General features: G+C 40.5%; 1 protein-coding gene across 3 annotated transcripts in view; it reads right to left on the bottom strand.

Annotated features, from left to right (window-relative positions):
• Positions 1-14632, bottom strand: part of LOC121540596 (protein phosphatase 1H) — a 62929-nt gene extending 48297 nt beyond the window's left edge. For all 3 annotated transcript variants that reach the window (XM_041849594.2, XM_041849593.2, XM_041849595.1), the window contains exon 1: positions 13987-14632. In XM_041849594.2, coding sequence (XP_041705528.1) covers positions 13987-14219 — 233 coding nt within the window. In that variant the 5' untranslated portion in view covers positions 14220-14632. The remainder of the gene's footprint in view (positions 1-13986) is intronic.
• Positions 14633-17894: the final 3262 nt, after the last annotated feature.

Below are 17894 nucleotides of genomic sequence, written 5' to 3'. Positions count from 1 at the left end.
TCGTTTCTCTTTGCTTATTTGAGCTGTTCTTGCCAGAATATGGACTTGGTCTTTTACCAAATAGGCCTATCTTCTGTATTCCCCCCGGGCTACCTTGTCACAACACAACTGATTGGCTCAAACGCATTAAGAAGGAAAGAAATTCCACAAATTAACTTTTAAGAAGGCACACCTGTTAATTGAAATGCATTCCAGGTGACTACCTCATGAAGCTGGTTGAGAGAATGCCAAGAGTGTGCAAAGCTGTCATCAAGGAAAAGGGTGACTATTTGAAGAATCTCAAATATAAAATATATTTTGATTTGTTTAACACTATTGGTTACTACATGATTCCATATGTGTTATTTCATAGTTTTGATGTCTTCACTATTATTCTACAATGTAAAAATAAAATAAAAACCCTTGAATGAGTAGCTGTGTACAAACTTTTGACTGGTAGTGTGTGTATATATATATATATTTTGTATAATGATGTTGTATCATACAGGGCGCATTTGAAAAAGAGACCTAGGTCTCAATGGGTCTTCCCTTTTAAAATAACGGTAAAACATTTGTATTTATTTTTTAAAGGCCACCCCCCTGGGGGGCCCATTTTAAGAGTCAGCATGGCAGAGGTTTTGTTGCCAACCCTCACCACCTGGGGTCTGCCCGTCAGGAAGTCCAGGATCCAGTTGCAGAGGGAGGGGTTCAGTGTACTGTATGGTTGAGGATACTTTCTTTGTTTAAATGGTGTTTCTGGTACCTGGCAGATTACACAAAATGACCTCCACCTCAGCAGAGTTTCCCATAGAGCAGGGTTTCCCAAACTCGGTCTTGGGGTCTGCCACAGGTGCACTTTTTGTTTTTTGCCCTAGCACTACACCGCTGATTCAAATAATCAACTCATCATCAACCTTTGATTATTTGAAACAGCTGTGTTGTGCTAGGGCAAAAATCTAAACGTGCACCCCTGGGAGGCCCAAGGACTGAGTTAGGGAAACCCTGTCATAGATAATAAAGAAGATACTGTAATGAATGATCCCTTTGTGTTTGAGCCCAGACTGTCTGAGACGGAGCTGCAGAGCTGGACCCCCGACTATCAAGTGTTACAGTTTTGTCTTGATAAGTCTTTCATCTTTGATCTGAGTGGAATGGGCAGCCAGGTCAGGCCTAAGGATGAAGAGCGTCTTCTGAGACAGTGATTGTCGTGTTCATTTGGTTACCTCGTTCCACTTCCTCTATATTTGGCCTCACACATTCGGTCTGACCTTAATAGACCCGAATGCATTTGGACCCATCATTGTGTCCTATTGCCTGGTCCTGATAATAGAGCAGTGGCTGTGTTCCAATATCCACAGTCAACACTAGCATACCACTTAGAAACAAGCCAATGTTTTGGACATTGCTAAGTGGTGTGCTAGTGTGGATATGGGAATGTAGCCAGTGATATGCTCGTCCTTGAAGTCAGAATTTGACTGTTACGCAGTGGAATACTACAATCAATGTGCATCAGTGTTGGGTAAGCTACTCTGAAAATAGTTTACCAAGCTACCAATTACTTCACACTGGAAGAAGTTAAGCTACCCTTAAGAAAATATTAATGAAATTGTATTTGTCACATGCTTCGTAAACAGCTGCAGACCAACAATGCAGAGAGAATGTGTTACTTTTAAAAAGTAGTTCACTACCTAAAAACTACTTTGTGAAAAATTATCATATGTAAATCGGAAATGTCATAGACTACAAATTCCAAGAACCGATCACTTTGGGGTCATCTGTTAACAGAAGGTGTAATTTGGCCTATTAAACAAAAACAAATGTTTCAAGTGAGAATTGGGCAGGTCTGATACCGAAAAAGAAAGGAAATTGCCTTCTTCACCCATATTTTATTTTTGCAAAGAAAGTAGTGTGTAGTTCCAGTAGTTAGCTACACCGCTACATTGCAAAAAAAGCTACTGCAAAATGTAGTTCAATTACTAGTTGAACTACATGTAGTTCACTACTCCTCAACATTGATGTGCATGTGAAGGGTGTGATTGTGTAATCACAGTCATTGTCTGATCAAAGCCAGTGCAGAGAAGAACAAACCACCAGCCCGCATTGGGAAAATTGCATCTGAGGAGAAGTACAATTCTCTTATCACCAGTAATCTTACTTCACAAGCAGACCTTGATCATTCAACAGAATAGATATTTCTCATGTAATCTAATTCCTCTCTTATACATTCTGATTACATTGTCAGGATCTATTTAATGATAAAGGCAGGACTTGATTGATCATTCTAACCCAAAGTGAGTGATCACATTCAAGTCACACTCAAACCATAACATTATATTAGGAGAAGAGAACACTTAAACTGATGACACTGATGCAGTTCCTGTGTACAACAGTCGCCATGATTGGTGGACAATATGAACTGAAACTGCTCTCATTTCCTTGTGGACATCTGCCTTGTTTTACGAGATAGAAACTATGTAGAAACATTATGCTACTACATCATGTGCTACCCCATCCACTATCCATGTGAGTACAGTGATGTGTATGGGTGCACTGTGAAGTTGACCGACATCCCCTTAGACATGCATGTCTGCCGGCCTACAGTCATCAAATTAGCAGTGTTCATGCTACACAGACACACATCGACTGATGTATCGATCCTCATCCATTCAGTTCATGAGTGCTATGTAAATGCAGGATAGGAAGCAGAAGGAGAGAGTCATATAGAGGTTGCGTAGACTTGATGTAGTAGGCCTACGGAGGGGAGCATGAGTAAGAAAAAGATGTGGGGGAGAGAGAGAGAGATCTGCCCTTCTGAAATGTTAGTGCTAACAGGACCTGACAGCAGACCAGGAGAGAGCGTGCGAAGTGGCCGGGTCAGGGGAGGGATGCTTCTTTAGTTTAGACTGCAATTTCACTTCTATTCTTTCTACATCCATCTGTTAAATACAACAGCCTGCACCCAGCTCTTATAACACAGCCTATGACTAGGTTATCACAGAGGGTGATTCCTTGGCACAGGACACTGTTTATTCTCTCCTTAAGTGGATCAGTAGAGATCACATCTCAATATGGGCCTGGCTGCCGGCTGGGAGGAGAGGGGACAGATCTCACCACAACAACACAGCCTGCTGGTCAACCAGCTGTTGACAAATCCACAGCAGTGTAGCAGTGGCATGCCTACACAGAGAGCTGGCAGAGGCATGTTGGGCATAGCCTCACAGGGACTAGATTGCTTTTATTTGCAGTGGCGTGTAATATTGTGCTGTGCTGCATGCATGCTGAGTAGGTGCTGAATGACCATGGTTGTCCAAATGGGTTCTTAGACTGTCCTTATAGAATAACCCTTTTGGGTTCCGTGTAGAACTCTGTGGAAAGGGTTCTACATGGAACCTGAAAGAGTTCTACCTGGAATCAAAAAGGGTTCTCCTATGGGGACAGCCAAAGAACCCTTTTAGGTTCTAGATAGCACAATTTTTTCTTAAGTGTGTAGGCTGCTAGTCCTTTTTTAATTATTGTGAATAAAATGTCTCCATACCTAGTGGCTAGTTGAGATTAAATGGAGATAATGTGATCTCTAATCCTGAGGGAGTACACCGGTATCGCCCTCAACATTCCACAGTCGAGGGGTGCAGACTGGGAGGGGTTTTGGTGTCATTTAAAAGAACACAGCCCCCCATAGGAAACATTTTTGTTCTTTGAAGTTCAAACCATGACTATCTTGAACATCTCTCATCACTGTATTAGGCCTAAATACTGTATATTGTACTCTTTTGCACAGGGCGAAAATGCTATGGTCAGTTGTGAAACTGAGGTGGATGTGTGCCAGCAGACATGTCCAGATTGAGATGAAGAAGCATTTGCACATCTAAATTGGGTTCATCATCGGGACATGGGAGTTGAAGTTGTAACATCCGATGCAGAGGAGAGCTCCTTCCTGCACACTGTGTCCTTGTATTGCAAATTGCATTTCATTATCATAGTCAGATAATATGTCAGTCTACCAGAGCAGAGAAATGACTAAGAAATTGAAAACTGGAGAATCGATGGACAGATTAAGCTTGAGGAAAATATTCTAATATCTAATGACAGACAGGGAACAGACATTACATTTCATTTTCTTCTCCGTGAACACGTTACAATGTCTCATTTTTGGGGTGGGTAGAACATGAAACAGCAGTGTCCACCAATCAATGTCAACTCCATTAGTTTTGAAGCTTCAGGAGAATGAAATTGAAGTACACTTTTAATGAGTGTGTTGAAGTGTAATGATATTATATTTGTAGTATACTTAAGATATACTAGAAAAATACATCTCGTATTTGAAGTATAATTAATATTTTTGTATACTTGTAATATATTAAAATATGATTTTTGGGGCTTGAGAAGTAGCCTATGTAGGCTACAAATTATGCTTATTACGTTATTCTCCATGCCTTCTCTTTCATACTGTATAATCAGAAAATACATGTGTTCATTGGCATTTCGAATCATAAAAAACAATGATTCTTTTTTTCATGTTATTTTTTTTTTTTATAGCAGCACAGACCACTGCCTTCATTCATTGAAACACTGTGAACAAGTTAGCTTTTCATAAGTCAATCCGCAGCAGTATCTTGGTTTAACAGTGTGTGCAAAGGAAAAGTCCATAACAGGGATAGGCTACAGCAAGTCAGTGACCTGACCACAGGAGGTTGGTGGCACCTTAATTGGGGAGGACGAGCTCGCCGTAATGGCTGGAGCAGAATGGTATCAAATACATCAAACACATGGCTTCCATGTGTTTCATACCATTCGCTCCATTCCAGCCATTATTATGAGCAGTCACACCCTCAGCAGCCTCCTGTTGGTTAGTATGAATTTATAGACATGTCCTCAAGAAAAAATCTAATAAGCAAATATCATAGGCTACAATTTCAATAAAGTCCACATGTAGGCTTAATTTAAGGACACTGAAACAAATGACACTTTATCATGATAACCTAACTGTATTTGAGCCATGATGCACAATGGCATGCATCATTATAGGCCTAGGTGGTATAGCAGAGAGCACAGTGGCGTAGCACAAACCCGCGCAAGGGGGGTTGGGGTCCCCCCAGGAGGTCGGGCCCCACAGATAACATATGAACAAGTCATAAGCCATTTTTGTTTTATTACAGGAAATTTGGTTTAAAACTGCAACATTTTCTCTCAGCCTCATATCAAAATGTGTAGAATAGCAGGAAATTAGCTGAGGGATTCTTGAAAGTCGTGCCAGACACACACAGGAATATATGTACAGTCCCAGTCAAAAGTTTGGACACACCTAATCATTCAAGGGTTTTTCTTTATTTTTACTATTTTCTACATTGTAGAATAATAGTGAAGACATCAAAACTATGAAATAACACATATGGAATCATGTAGTAACCAAAAATGTGAAGGTGAAATTACAGAGGAGGAACTTCTGGATGCAATTAAAGACTTTAAGTCCGGGAAAACTCCAGGGTTGGATGGCATACCAGTCGAAGTATACCAAACCTTTTTTGATATACTAAGAGGACCGTTATTAGCATGTTTTAACCACTCCTATGTAAATGGTAGATTATCTGACACTCAATAAGAAGGTCTGATCTCATTATTTCTGAAACAGGATACAAGTGGAAAATATAAAGATCCAGTCCATTAAAAGAAATTGGAGGCCCCTTACACTTCAGTGTTGTGATGCAAAAATTCTAGCAAAATGTATAGCGCATAGAATTAAAAAGGTATTGTCGGATGTTATTCATTCTAATCAGACAGGTTTTTTACATGGAAGATACATTGGAGATAATATAAGGCAAGTATTGGAAACAATAGAACACTATGGAAAATCTGAGAAACCAGGCCTGCTATTCATAGCAGACTTCGAAAAGGTATTTGATAAAGTACGACTGGGGTTTATATATAAATGCCTGGAGCATTTCAAAACTTTCTCAGAAAGTTTTAAACTGTCAAGAGGAGTGAAACAAGGTTATCTACTATTGGCATATCTATTTATTGTGGCCATCGAGATGTTAGCTATTAAAATCAGATCCAACAATAATATCAGGGGATTAGAAATCCAGGGCTTAAAAACAAAGGTGTCATTGTACGCTGATGATTCATGTTCTTTTAAATCCACAACTAGAATCCCTCCACAGCCTCATAGAGGATCTATATACATTTTCTAACCTCTCTGGATTACAACCAAATTATGAAAGATGTACTATATTACGTATTGGATCACTAAAAAATACAATTTTTACATTACCATGTAGTTTACCAATAAAATGGTCTGATGGTGATGTGGATATACTCGGAATACATATCCCAAAGGAAATAAATGATCTCACTTCAATACATTTTAATAGAAAGTTAGCAAAAATAGATAAGATCTTGCTACCATGGAAAGGTAAATACCTGTCAATTTGTGGAAAAATCACCCTGATTAACTCTTTAGTATTATCACAGTTGACCTATTTGCTTATGGTCTTGCCTATGCCTAGCGAACAGTTTTTTAAATTATATGAGAAAAAACTATTCCATTTTATTTGGAACGGCAAGCCAGACAAAATTAAACGGGCCTATTTATATAATGAATATGAATTCGGAGGACAGAAATTATTAAATATTAAAGCATTAGACCTATCACTAAAAGCTTCAGTCATACAAAAGTTACATAAATCCAAACTGGTTCTCTAGCAAATTAGTAAGATTGTCTCACCCAATGTTCAAGAATGGCCTTTTTCCCTTTATTCAGATTACAACTACTCACTTTCAGTTATTTGAAAAGGAAATAATCTCCCAAATATCACTATTTCTAAAACAAGCCATAGAAAGTTGGTTGTAATTTCAATTTAATCCTCCAGAAACGACAGAACAAATAATGCAACAAATATTGTGGTTAAACTCAAATATACTAATTGACAAAAAACATTTTTTTTTCCCATCGGTAGGACTGGTGGAGTTATGTCGCACATGCAGCTAACAAAAACATATGGAAATGTCTGCTCTACCCAAAATTACAACCAAATAATTGCAGCCTTACCGCAAAAATGGAAGAGGAAAGTGGAAGGGGGAGAAAGTAAGGAACTTGTCTGTCGGCCTTGCATTAAAGAACATAATTGGTTAAGGAAAACTGTGATAAATAAAAAAGTATATCAGTTTCATTTGAGGACCAAAGGATTGACAGCCGTCCCATATAGATTGCAAAATAGTTGGGAAGAGATATTTGACGTACCGATCCCATGGCATAGTGTTTATGAACTGATACGCAAAACGACACCGGATTCAAAACCTAGAATTGTTCAATTTAAAATATGATATAAAATTCTTGCTACCAATATAATGTTATTTATATGGGGGATACAATCTTCCCAGCTCTGCAGATTTTGCTGCGAAGAGACAGAATCATTAGATCATTTGTTTTGGTACTGTCCATTTGTAGCTTGTTTTTGGACACAGGTCCAGGAATGGCTAAAGGATTGCAATATTTACCTGGAGCTAACCTTGAAGATAGCATTACTGGGTGATCTGAAGAGTCATAGTCAATCGATCAATAACATAATAATACTTTTAGCAAAAATTTGTATTTTCAATTCACAATCTGTAGAAACAATGAGAATAGAAAGGTTCAGAACTTTTGTAAAACATGTACAGTTGAAATATACAGTGGGGAGAACAAGTATTTGATACACTGCCGATTTTGCAGGTTTTCCTACTTACAAAGCATGTAGAGGTCTGTAATTTTTATCATAGGTACACTTCAACTGTGAGAGACGGAATCTAAAACAAAAATACAGAAAATCACATTGTATGATTTTTAAGTAATTAATTTGTATTTTATTGCAAGACATAAGTATTTGATCACCTACCAACCAGTAAGAATTCCGGCTCTCACAGACCTGTTAGATTTTCTTTAAGAAGCCCTCCTGTTCTCCACTCATTACCTGTATTAACTGCACCTGTCCACACACTCAATCAAACAGACTCCAACCTCTCCACAATGGTCAAGACCAGAGAGCTGTGTAAGGACATCAGGGATAAAATTGTAGACCTGCACAAGGCTGGGATGGGCTACAGTAATAATAATAATAATAATATGCCATTTAGCAGACGCTTTTATCCAAAGCGACTTACAGTCATGCGTGCATACATTTTTGTGTATGGGTGGTCCCGGGGATCGAACCCACTACCCTGGCGTTACAAGCGCCGTGCTCTACCAATTGAGCTACAGAGGACCACAGGAGGACCACAGAGGACCACAGGACCACAGGACAATAGGCAAGCAGCTTGGTGAGAAGGCAACAACTGTTGGCGCAATTATTAGAAAATGGAAGAAGTTCAAGATGACAGTCAATCACCCTCGGTCTGGGACTCCATGCAAGATCTCACCTCGTGGGGCATCAATGATCATGAGGAAGGTGAGGGGATGAGCCCAGAACTACACGGCAGGACCTGGTCAATGACCTGAAGAGAGCTGGGACCACAGTCTCAAAGAAAACCATTAGTAACACACTACGCCGTCATGGATTAAAATCCTGCAGCGCACGCAAGGTCCCCCTGCTCAAGCCAGCGTATGTCCAGGCCCGTCTGAAGTTTGCCAATGACCATCTGGATGATCCAGAGGATAAATGGGAGAAGGTCATGTGGTCTGATGAGACAAAAATAGAGCTTTTTGGTCTAAACTCCACTCGCCGTGTTTGGAGGAAGAAGAAGGATGAGTACAACCCCAAGAACACCATCCCAACCGTGAAGCATGGAGGTGGAAACATCATTCTTTGGGGATGCTTTTCTGCAAAGGGGACAGGACGACTGCACCGTATTGAGGGGAGGATGGATGGGGCCATGTATCGCGAGATCTTGGCCAACAACCTCCTTCCCTCAGTAAGAGCATTGAAGATGGGTCGTGGCTGGGTCTTCCAGCATGACAACAACCCGAAACACACAGCCAGGGCAACTAAGGAGTGGCTCCGTAAGAAGCATCTCAAGGTCCTGGAGTGGCCTAGCCAGTCTCCAGACCTGAACCCAATAGAAAATCTTTGGAGGGAGCTGAAAGTCCGTATTGCCCAGCGACAGCCCCAAAACCTGAAGGATCTGGAGAAGGTCTGTATGGAGGAGTGGGCCAAAATCCCTGCTGCATTGTGTGCAAACCTGGTCAAGACCTACAGGAAACATATGATCTCTGTAATTGCAAACAAAGGTTTCTGTACCAAATATTAAGTTCTGCTTTTCTGATGTATCAAATACTGATGTCATGCAATAAAATGCAAATGAATTACTTAAAAATCATGCAATGTGATTTTCTGGATTTTTGTTTTAGATTCCGTCTCTCACAGTTGAAGTGTACCTATGATAAAAATTACAGACCTCTACATGCTTTGTAAGTAGGAAAACCTGCAAAATCGGCAGTGTATCAAATACTTGTTCTCCCCACTGTGTGTGTGTGTGTGTGTGTGTGTGTGTGTGTGTGTGTGTGTGTGTGTGTGTGTGTGTGTGTATGTATGTATGTATGTATGTATGTATGTATGTATGTATGTATGTATATATATATATATATATATATATATATATATATATATTCCCCTTTATTACTTTCCAACCCCACCACCCTTTCCCTACTTGGAGTAAACTAGTGAACAACAATGCTTAGGCCTCTACTTCCATCTTATACTTACTTACTATCTACATTTTATGGACACAGTCAATTTTATAATAATTATATTTTGTTCGTTTTTTCTCCTGAACTACTTCTACTCTCAACCTCTCCGATCATTTACATGATGTCCATCCGGTTTGCTTCTATATGCCATATCTTTCTAACTGTGCTCTTTCACAAAAGCTCCCAACCTACAACCTATATACTTATTATGGACACAGTATGCTTACATTATTAATTGTTATTGTTTGTTGTTAGTTGTTATTAGTCCCATCCTTCAATTCCATTCAACACCTCCCATCTATCTTTTAACACCATCCATATAGGATTTATTTTTGCCATGTACAGTGGGGAGAACAAGTATTTGATACACTGCCGATTTTGCAGGTTTCCTACTTACAAAGCATGTAGAGGTCTGTAATTTTTATCATAGGTACACTTCAACTGTGAGAGACGGAATCTAAAACAAAAATCCAGAAAATCACATTGCATGATTTTTAAGTAATTCATTTGCATTTTATTGCATGACATCAGCATTTGATACATCAGAAAAGCAGAACTTAATATTTGGTACAGAAACCTTTGTTTGCAATTACAGAGATCATATGTTTCCTGTAGGTCTTGACCAGGTTTGCACACACTGCAGCAGGGATTTTGGCCCACTCCTCCATACAGACCTTCTCCAGATCCTTCAGGTTTCGGGGCTGTCGCTGGGCAATACGGACTTTCAGCTCCCTCCAAAGATTTTCTATTGGGTTCAGGTCTGGAGACTGGCTAGGCCACTCCAGGACCTTGAGATGCTTCTTACGGAGCCACTCCTTAGTTGCCCTGGCTGTGTGTTTCGGGTCATGCTGGAAGACCCAGCCACGACCCATCTTCAATGCTCTTACTGAGGGAAGGAGGTTGTTGGCCAAGATCTCGCGATACATGGCCCCATCCATCCTCCCCTCAATACGGTGCAGTCGTCCTGTCCCCTTTGCAGAAAAGCATCCCCAAAGAATGATGTTTCCACCTCCATGCTTCACGGTTGGGATGGTGTTCTTGGGGTTGTACTCATCCTTCTTCTTCCTCCAAACACGGCGAGTGGAGTTTAGACCAAAAGCTCTATTTTTGTCTCATCAGACCACATGACCTTCTCCCATTCCTCCTCTGGATCATCCAGATGGTCATTGGCAAACTTCAGACGGGTCTGGACATGCGCTGGCTTGAGCAGGGGGGACCTTGCGTGCGCTGCAGGATTTTAATCCATGACGGCGTAGTGTGTTACTAATGGTTTTCTTTGAGACTGTGGTCCCAGCTCTCTTCAGGTCATTGACCAGGTCCTGCCGTGTAGTTCTGGGCTGATCCCTCACCTTCCTCATGATCATTGATGCCCCACGAGGTGAGATCTTGCATGAAGCCCCAGACCGAGGGTGATTGACCGTCATCTTGAACTTCTTCCATTTTCTAATAATTGCGCCAACAGTTGTTGCCTTCTCACCAAGCTGCTTGCCTATTGTCCTGTAGCCCATCCCAGCCTTGTGCAGGTCTACAATTTTATCCCTGATGTCCATACACAGCTCTCTGGTCTTGGCCATTGTGGAGAGGTTGGAGTCTGTTTGATTGAGTGTGTGGACAGGTGTTTTTATACAGGTAACGAGTTCAAACAGGTGCAGTTAATACAGGTAATGAGTGGAGAACAGGAGGGCTTCTTAAAAAGAAAAACTAACAGGTCTGTGAGAGCCGGAATTCTTACTGGTTGGTAAGTGATCAAATACTTATGTCATGCAATAAAATGCAAATTAATTACTTAAAAATCATACAATGTGATTTTCTGGATTTTTGTTTTAGATTCCGTCTCTCACAGTTGAAGTGTAACTATGATAAAAATTACAGACCTCTACATGCTTTGTAAGTAGGAAAACCTGCAAAATCGGCAGTGTATCAAATACTTTTTCTCCCCACTGTACCTCACTCGTCACCCCCAAAGCCAACACCTCCACAGAAGTGGCCACCGTGGATATTTTCTGTATGTACAGTGAGGGAAAAAAGTATTTGATCCCCTGCTGATTTTGTACGTTTGCCCAATGACAAAGACATGATCAGTCTATAATTTTAATGGTAGGTTTATTTGAACAGTGAGAGACAGAATAACAACAACAAAATCCAGAAAAACGCATGTCAACATTTTTATAAATTGATTTGCATTTTAATGAGGGAAATAAGTATTTGACCCCTCTGCAAAACATGACTTAGTACTTGGTGGCAAAACCCTTGTTGGCAATCACAGAGGTCAGACGTTTCTTGTAGTTGGCCACCAGGTTTGCACACATCTCAGGAGGGATTTTGTCCCACTCCTCTTTGCAGATCTTCTCCAAGTCATTAAGGTTTCGAGGCTGATGTTTGGCAACTCGAACCTTCAGCTCCCTCCACAGATTTTCTATGGGATTAAGGTCTGGAGACTGGCTAGGCCACTCCAGGACCTTAATGTGCTTCTTCTTGAGCCACTCCTTTGTTGCCTTGGCCGTGTGTTTTGGGTAATTGTCATGCTGGAATACCCAGCCACGTCCCATTTTCAATGACCTGGCTGAGGGAAGGAGGTTCTCACCCAAGATTTGACGGTACATGGCCCCGTCCATCGTCCCTTTGTTGCGGTGAAGTTGTCCTGTCCCCTTAGCAGAAAAACACCCCCAAAGCATAATGTTTCCACCTCCATGTTTGACGGTGGGGATGGTGTTCTTGGGGTCATAGGCAGCATTCCTCCTCCTCCAAACACGGCGACTTGAGTTGATGGCAAAGAGCTCGATTTTGGTCTCATCTGACCACAACACTTTCACCCAGTTCTCCTCTGAATCATTCAGATGTTCATTGGCAAACTTCAGACGGGCCTGTATATGTGCTTTCTTGAGCAGGGGGACCTTGCGGGCGCTGCAGGATTTCAGTCCTTCACGGCGTAGTGTGTTACCAAATGTTTTCTTGGTGACTATGCTGCCTTGAGATCATTGACAAGATCCTCCCGTGTAGTTCTGGGCTGATTCCTCACCGTTCTCATGATCATTGCAACTCCACGAGGTGAGATCTTGCATGGAGCCCCAGGCCGAGGGAGATTGACAGTTCTTTTGTGTTTCTTCCATTTGTGAATAATCGCACCAACTGTTGTCACCTTCTCACCAAGCTGCTTGGCGATGGTCTTGTAGCCCATTCCAGCCTTGTTTAGGTCTACAATCTTGTCCCTGGCATCCTTGGAGAGCTCTTTGGTCTTGGCCATGGTGGAGAGTTTGGAATCTGATTGATTGATTGCTTCTGTGGACAGGTGTCTTTTATACAGGTAACAAGCTGAGATTAGGAGCACTCCCTTTAAGAGTGTGCTCCTAATCTCAGCTCGTTACATGTATAAAAGACACCTGGGAGCCAGAAATCTTTCTGATTGAGAGGGGGTCAAATGCTTATTTCCCTCATTAAAATGCAAAAGAATTTATAACAATTTTGACATGCGTTTTTCTGGATTTTGTTGTTGTTATTCTGTCTCTCACTGTTCAAATAAACCTACCATTAAAATTATAGACTGATCATGTCTGTCAGTGGGCAAACGTACAAAATCAGCAGTGGATCAAATACTTTTTTCCCCTCACTGTATATCTCTCCTTCTCCCTGGGCACTCCTTTCAGTCAGTGTTGCAACACTATCTTTGTTTGATTTAAGTGAATTTATATTGTCAGCAACCCTCTAAATGTAATCATTGTCTTGGTGGTGGTGGTTGCTCTTTGTTGTTGTTGCTTGGTCAAAAGACTGACATTTCCCTTAAATGTCATTTAGTAAATACAACCATTTTTATCTGTTTGCGTTTCAGACAGACATCAAGGGGCAACCTTTGCACCCAATATTGCAGGGGTAGACAACCACATTAAACTGTGGGACAATTTGTCAAAGCAGATGGTCTTGCCGGAACATAATTTTAATAATTTGTACACTACAAATTGACCATAACAAAGCACCAAAATAGATTGTATTTGAAAAAAATGTCATGCCTTGATTACATTGCGAAACGATCATGTCTCTTGGGAACAGATTTCCTAAATTAAAACACATTTTTACCTGAATTCCTGGTGATTTGACAATCTTTGACCAAAAAGGTAAATCCTAAATAAAAATCACTTGCGGGCAAGTTTTGGCCCACGTGCCGCCTGTTGCCGAACCCTACACTAGTGTGACAGGCTACGCTGACAGACGCAATTATAGCATATTCCCATGGAACTAACGGGGCACAATAAAATTATGCTGATGTTTACGCTTCCTCTGGTGCAGGTAGCGCAATGTGCATGCTGCTGACGCTATAACCTGTTACAGCTTAATAAAGATGGACGCATACTTACTCTGCATAACCAGTGGCCCACGGCAGCCTCTTCGTCTCTTTCAGAATGAGTATCGGCCGAGCAATATGATCCGCCGAGCACTCGATTTCATCCGGTGACAGTCCCAGAAACTCCGGTCTTGTGTACGGGTATTTCAGCGGTAAATCGGAGCCACGGAGAGGTTCACTGTTCGAACTGCCAGCCATCATACCGCCCATAAAATTGGCAACAGCTGATTTCACCCGCGTGAGCATGTTCTTGCTGCAGCGTGTGTCCAAGCGATGGTAATGCACGGTTCCCCTCGCCCCGAATATCGCCTTGGCTCGGCGGCGCGTTTTGCGGACCGCAACGGTTCAGGTATGCGCCTCTTTCTATCAAATCATTCTGTACCGAATGAACGCGGAAATAAACTCATGGTGAGCACAGTCATGTGACAAACCGGTTGCTTGCTGGATTAGGTCGCACACCTATCGCGCTGTGTGGGTGAGCAGCTGTTATTGGCAAAGTGCCACTAGGTCAAAAAGGTAGGCTAGTTATCCTGGAATGCCGTGCAGGTATGCGACAGTAGCCAACTACAACAAGAAGTCGGCTACAGACGGTAAGGTACAGTGAAAGTCACTTCAAGCCAAGTGTTTGCTTGCCCTCAAATGCTCCATGCTCAGACCCTCAAAATATGGTGAGTGCAGTCAGCTGACAGATAGCCTATATCCTCTTTGGAGTAGCATACATCCTCTTTGTAGTATCCTAGTTTGTCTCCTTTTCTGCCTGACAAAGCATTTTCTGTTCATTCTATTTGAGACTCCCTCATCACATGACCTTCTCAGTCATGTCAAAGTTGTCGTTGTCCCATTTACATTTTGTGTAATTGGAATAGAACTTCCACTAGCCTATGTGTCTTTAATTAGGCTATTATGGAAAAACCAGGTAAAAACCAATGTTATAATAACCATACCTAGAGAGTAATGATTTCTATGATCGATACAGCCTATTTGCTGTGACTGTAGGTGATGGGATGATTTCACTATATTAACTCATGTATTAAGGTAGTATGTTCCAGATCTGGGCTCTCGTTATGGAAGGAGCCTCTTCAATGAGAATTAATGAACTCCTGAGACACTGCAGATGCCAAACTGGCAGCATAGATCCATCTTTAATTAATGGGTTTGTCTTTTAAGAGCTTCATTGACCTAATTACAAACAGCCAATCAGAGAAAAGATATCAGACTATCTAGAGTTCTATTTCTATGCAGCCAATCACTGTGATGCTGCAGGTGATGTTCCATATAAATCAAGTGTTAGTCCCTATACAGTGCCTTCAGAAAGTATTTACACACCTTGACTTTTTTGATATTTTGTTGTGTTACAGCAGCTGAATTTAAAATTGATTACATTGAGATTTTTTTGTCACTGGCCTACACACAATATCCCATAATGTGAAAGTGGAATTATGTTTTTCAAAATGTATACAAATTCATGAAAAGTGAAATGTCTTCAGTCAATAAGTATTCAACCCCTTTGGTATGACAAGCCTAAATAGGTTCAGGAGTAAAAATGTGCATAACAAGTCACATAATAAGTTGCATGGACTAATAATAGTGTTTAACATGATTTTTGAATAACTACCTCATCTCTGTACCCCACACATACAATTATCTGTAAGGTCCCTCAGTCGAGCAGTGAATTTCAAATGCAGATTCCACCATAGAGACCAGGGAGATTTTTTAATACCTCGCAAAGAAGGGATGGATTTTTTTTAAAAGCAGACATTTTAGCATGGTGAAGTTATTCATTAAACTTTGGATGGTGTGTCAATACACCCAGTCACTACAAAGATACAGGCGTCCTTCCTAACTCAGTTGCTGGAGAGGAAGGAAACCACTCAGGGATTTTACCATGAGGCCAATGGTGACTTTAAAACAGTTAGAGTTTAAAGCTGCAATATGTAACTTTTTTGGGCGACCCGACAGATTTCACATAGAAATGTGAGTTATAGATCTGTCATTCTCATTGAAAGCAAGTCTGAAGCAGTAGATCTGTTCTATGTGCTACAGTATTTCTATACTTCCCATTTTGAAGTTATGTTTTTGCGTCTTTTGCTTTCGTTTTTTTACACTAGCTTTAAACAGCTGAAAATACAATATTTCACAGCGGTTTAGATGCTACAATAATTATCTACACTATACTTGCTTGTTTTCTCACATAAACTAAAATTAGGAAAAATATTAGAATTTTAGTAACCAGGAAATGGCGGAGCGATTTCTGCATAGTGCATCTTTAATGGCTGTGATAGGAGAAAACTGAGGATGGATCAACAACATTGTAGTTACTCCACAATATTAACCTAATTGACAGAGTGAAAAGAAGAAACCTGTACAGAATAAAAATATTCAAAAACATGCATCCTGTTTGCAATAAGGCACTAAAGTAAAACTGCAAAAAAATGTGCCAAGAAATTAACTTTATGTCCTGAATACAAAGTGTAATGTTTGGGGCAAACACAACACATCACTGAGTACCACTCTTCATATTTTCAAGCATGGTGGTGGCTGCATCATGTTATGGGTATTCTTGTCATCGGCAAGGACTGGGGAGTTTTTCAGGATAAAGAAACAGAACAGAGCTAAGCACAGGCAAAATCCTAGAGGAAAACCTGGTTCAGTCTGCTTTCCACCAGACACTGGGAGATTAATTCACCTTTCAGCTGGGCAATAACCTAAAACACAAGGCCAAATATACACTGGAGTTGCTTACCAAGAAGACAGTGAATGTTCCAGAGTGGCCAAGTTGACATAAATCTACTTGAAAATAAAGTATATGGCAAGACCTGTAAATGGTTGTCTAGCAATGATCAACAACCAATTTGACAGAGCTTGAAGAATTTTGAAAAGGATAATGGGCAAATGTTGCACAACTCAGGTGTGGAAAGCTGCTTAGAGACTTAGACGAAAGAGATATGATATAAATGAGAATTCTGTATTTCATTTTCAATAAATTAGCACCAAAAAAATTATGTTTTCACTTTGTCATGGGGTATTGTGTGTAGATTGGTGAGATTAATCAATTTTGAATTCAGGCTGTAACACAACAAAATGTGGAATAAGTCAAGGGGTGTGAATACTTTCTGAAGGCACTATATATCCTGGTTTCAAAAGGAAGCCTGGATGATTTCCTTTAGTGCTGCTGCCAGATGCTTTATCAGAAATATGAAATATGAGGCTGCAGTATTACTGTATGAGAAAATGTAAGGAAATGATGACGCAACGCCAGATGGCAGAAGGTGATATGGTATCGATGATGAAAATGAATAGCGATCAATTATTACAGACTTGTGTTGTCTGCAAAATGAGCCCAAATCAATCAGACTCTTCTTTCCTCTGACAGAGAAGTAATGAAATCCAGAATCAACCCAGTCAACTCACTCATATTGCTGGCTGAAAATAAAGGCTAAGTATCTTCAGGATTGTTGTTTTATATAACAATATATATTATAGTCATTTAGCAGATACTCTTATCCACCAGTGAACAGTGACCTGACTGACAAACAGCTGGATGTTGTTGTGTTTTGAGTCGCATCTTGTTGGTTGTGATCCCATCTCCACACTAGAGCTTTATTTATTTATTTATTTATTCTGGTCCAGCAGAAGGGGCTCTGGTTGTGATTTTATCAGCTATCAATGTTTTTTTATTCAATTTTAACGCTTTTAATGTATTTTCTTGCGTCACAAGAATTTTATTTTTCTATCCATTTAGGGCCAAATCCTTACTTGAGCTCTGTGTGTTAAACTAACATTGGATTGACATCAATGCCTAATGCATGTGAAAATCAGTAATGTTGAATACTGTATTCACACTACAAAAACATCTCATATCAGATTCGTGATTTCTCTCTTTTTCTCTCTCTATCCATCTCCCTCTCTGTGTTTTTGTTT

Source organism: Coregonus clupeaformis, chromosome 26 (assembly GCF_020615455.1).
Source record: "Coregonus clupeaformis isolate EN_2021a chromosome 26, ASM2061545v1, whole genome shotgun sequence".
Classification (NCBI taxonomy): Eukaryota; Metazoa; Chordata; class Actinopteri; order Salmoniformes; family Salmonidae; genus Coregonus; species Coregonus clupeaformis.
The sequence above is the reverse complement of the archived record's forward strand: the minus strand, read 5'-3'. Positions and strand labels throughout refer to the sequence as shown.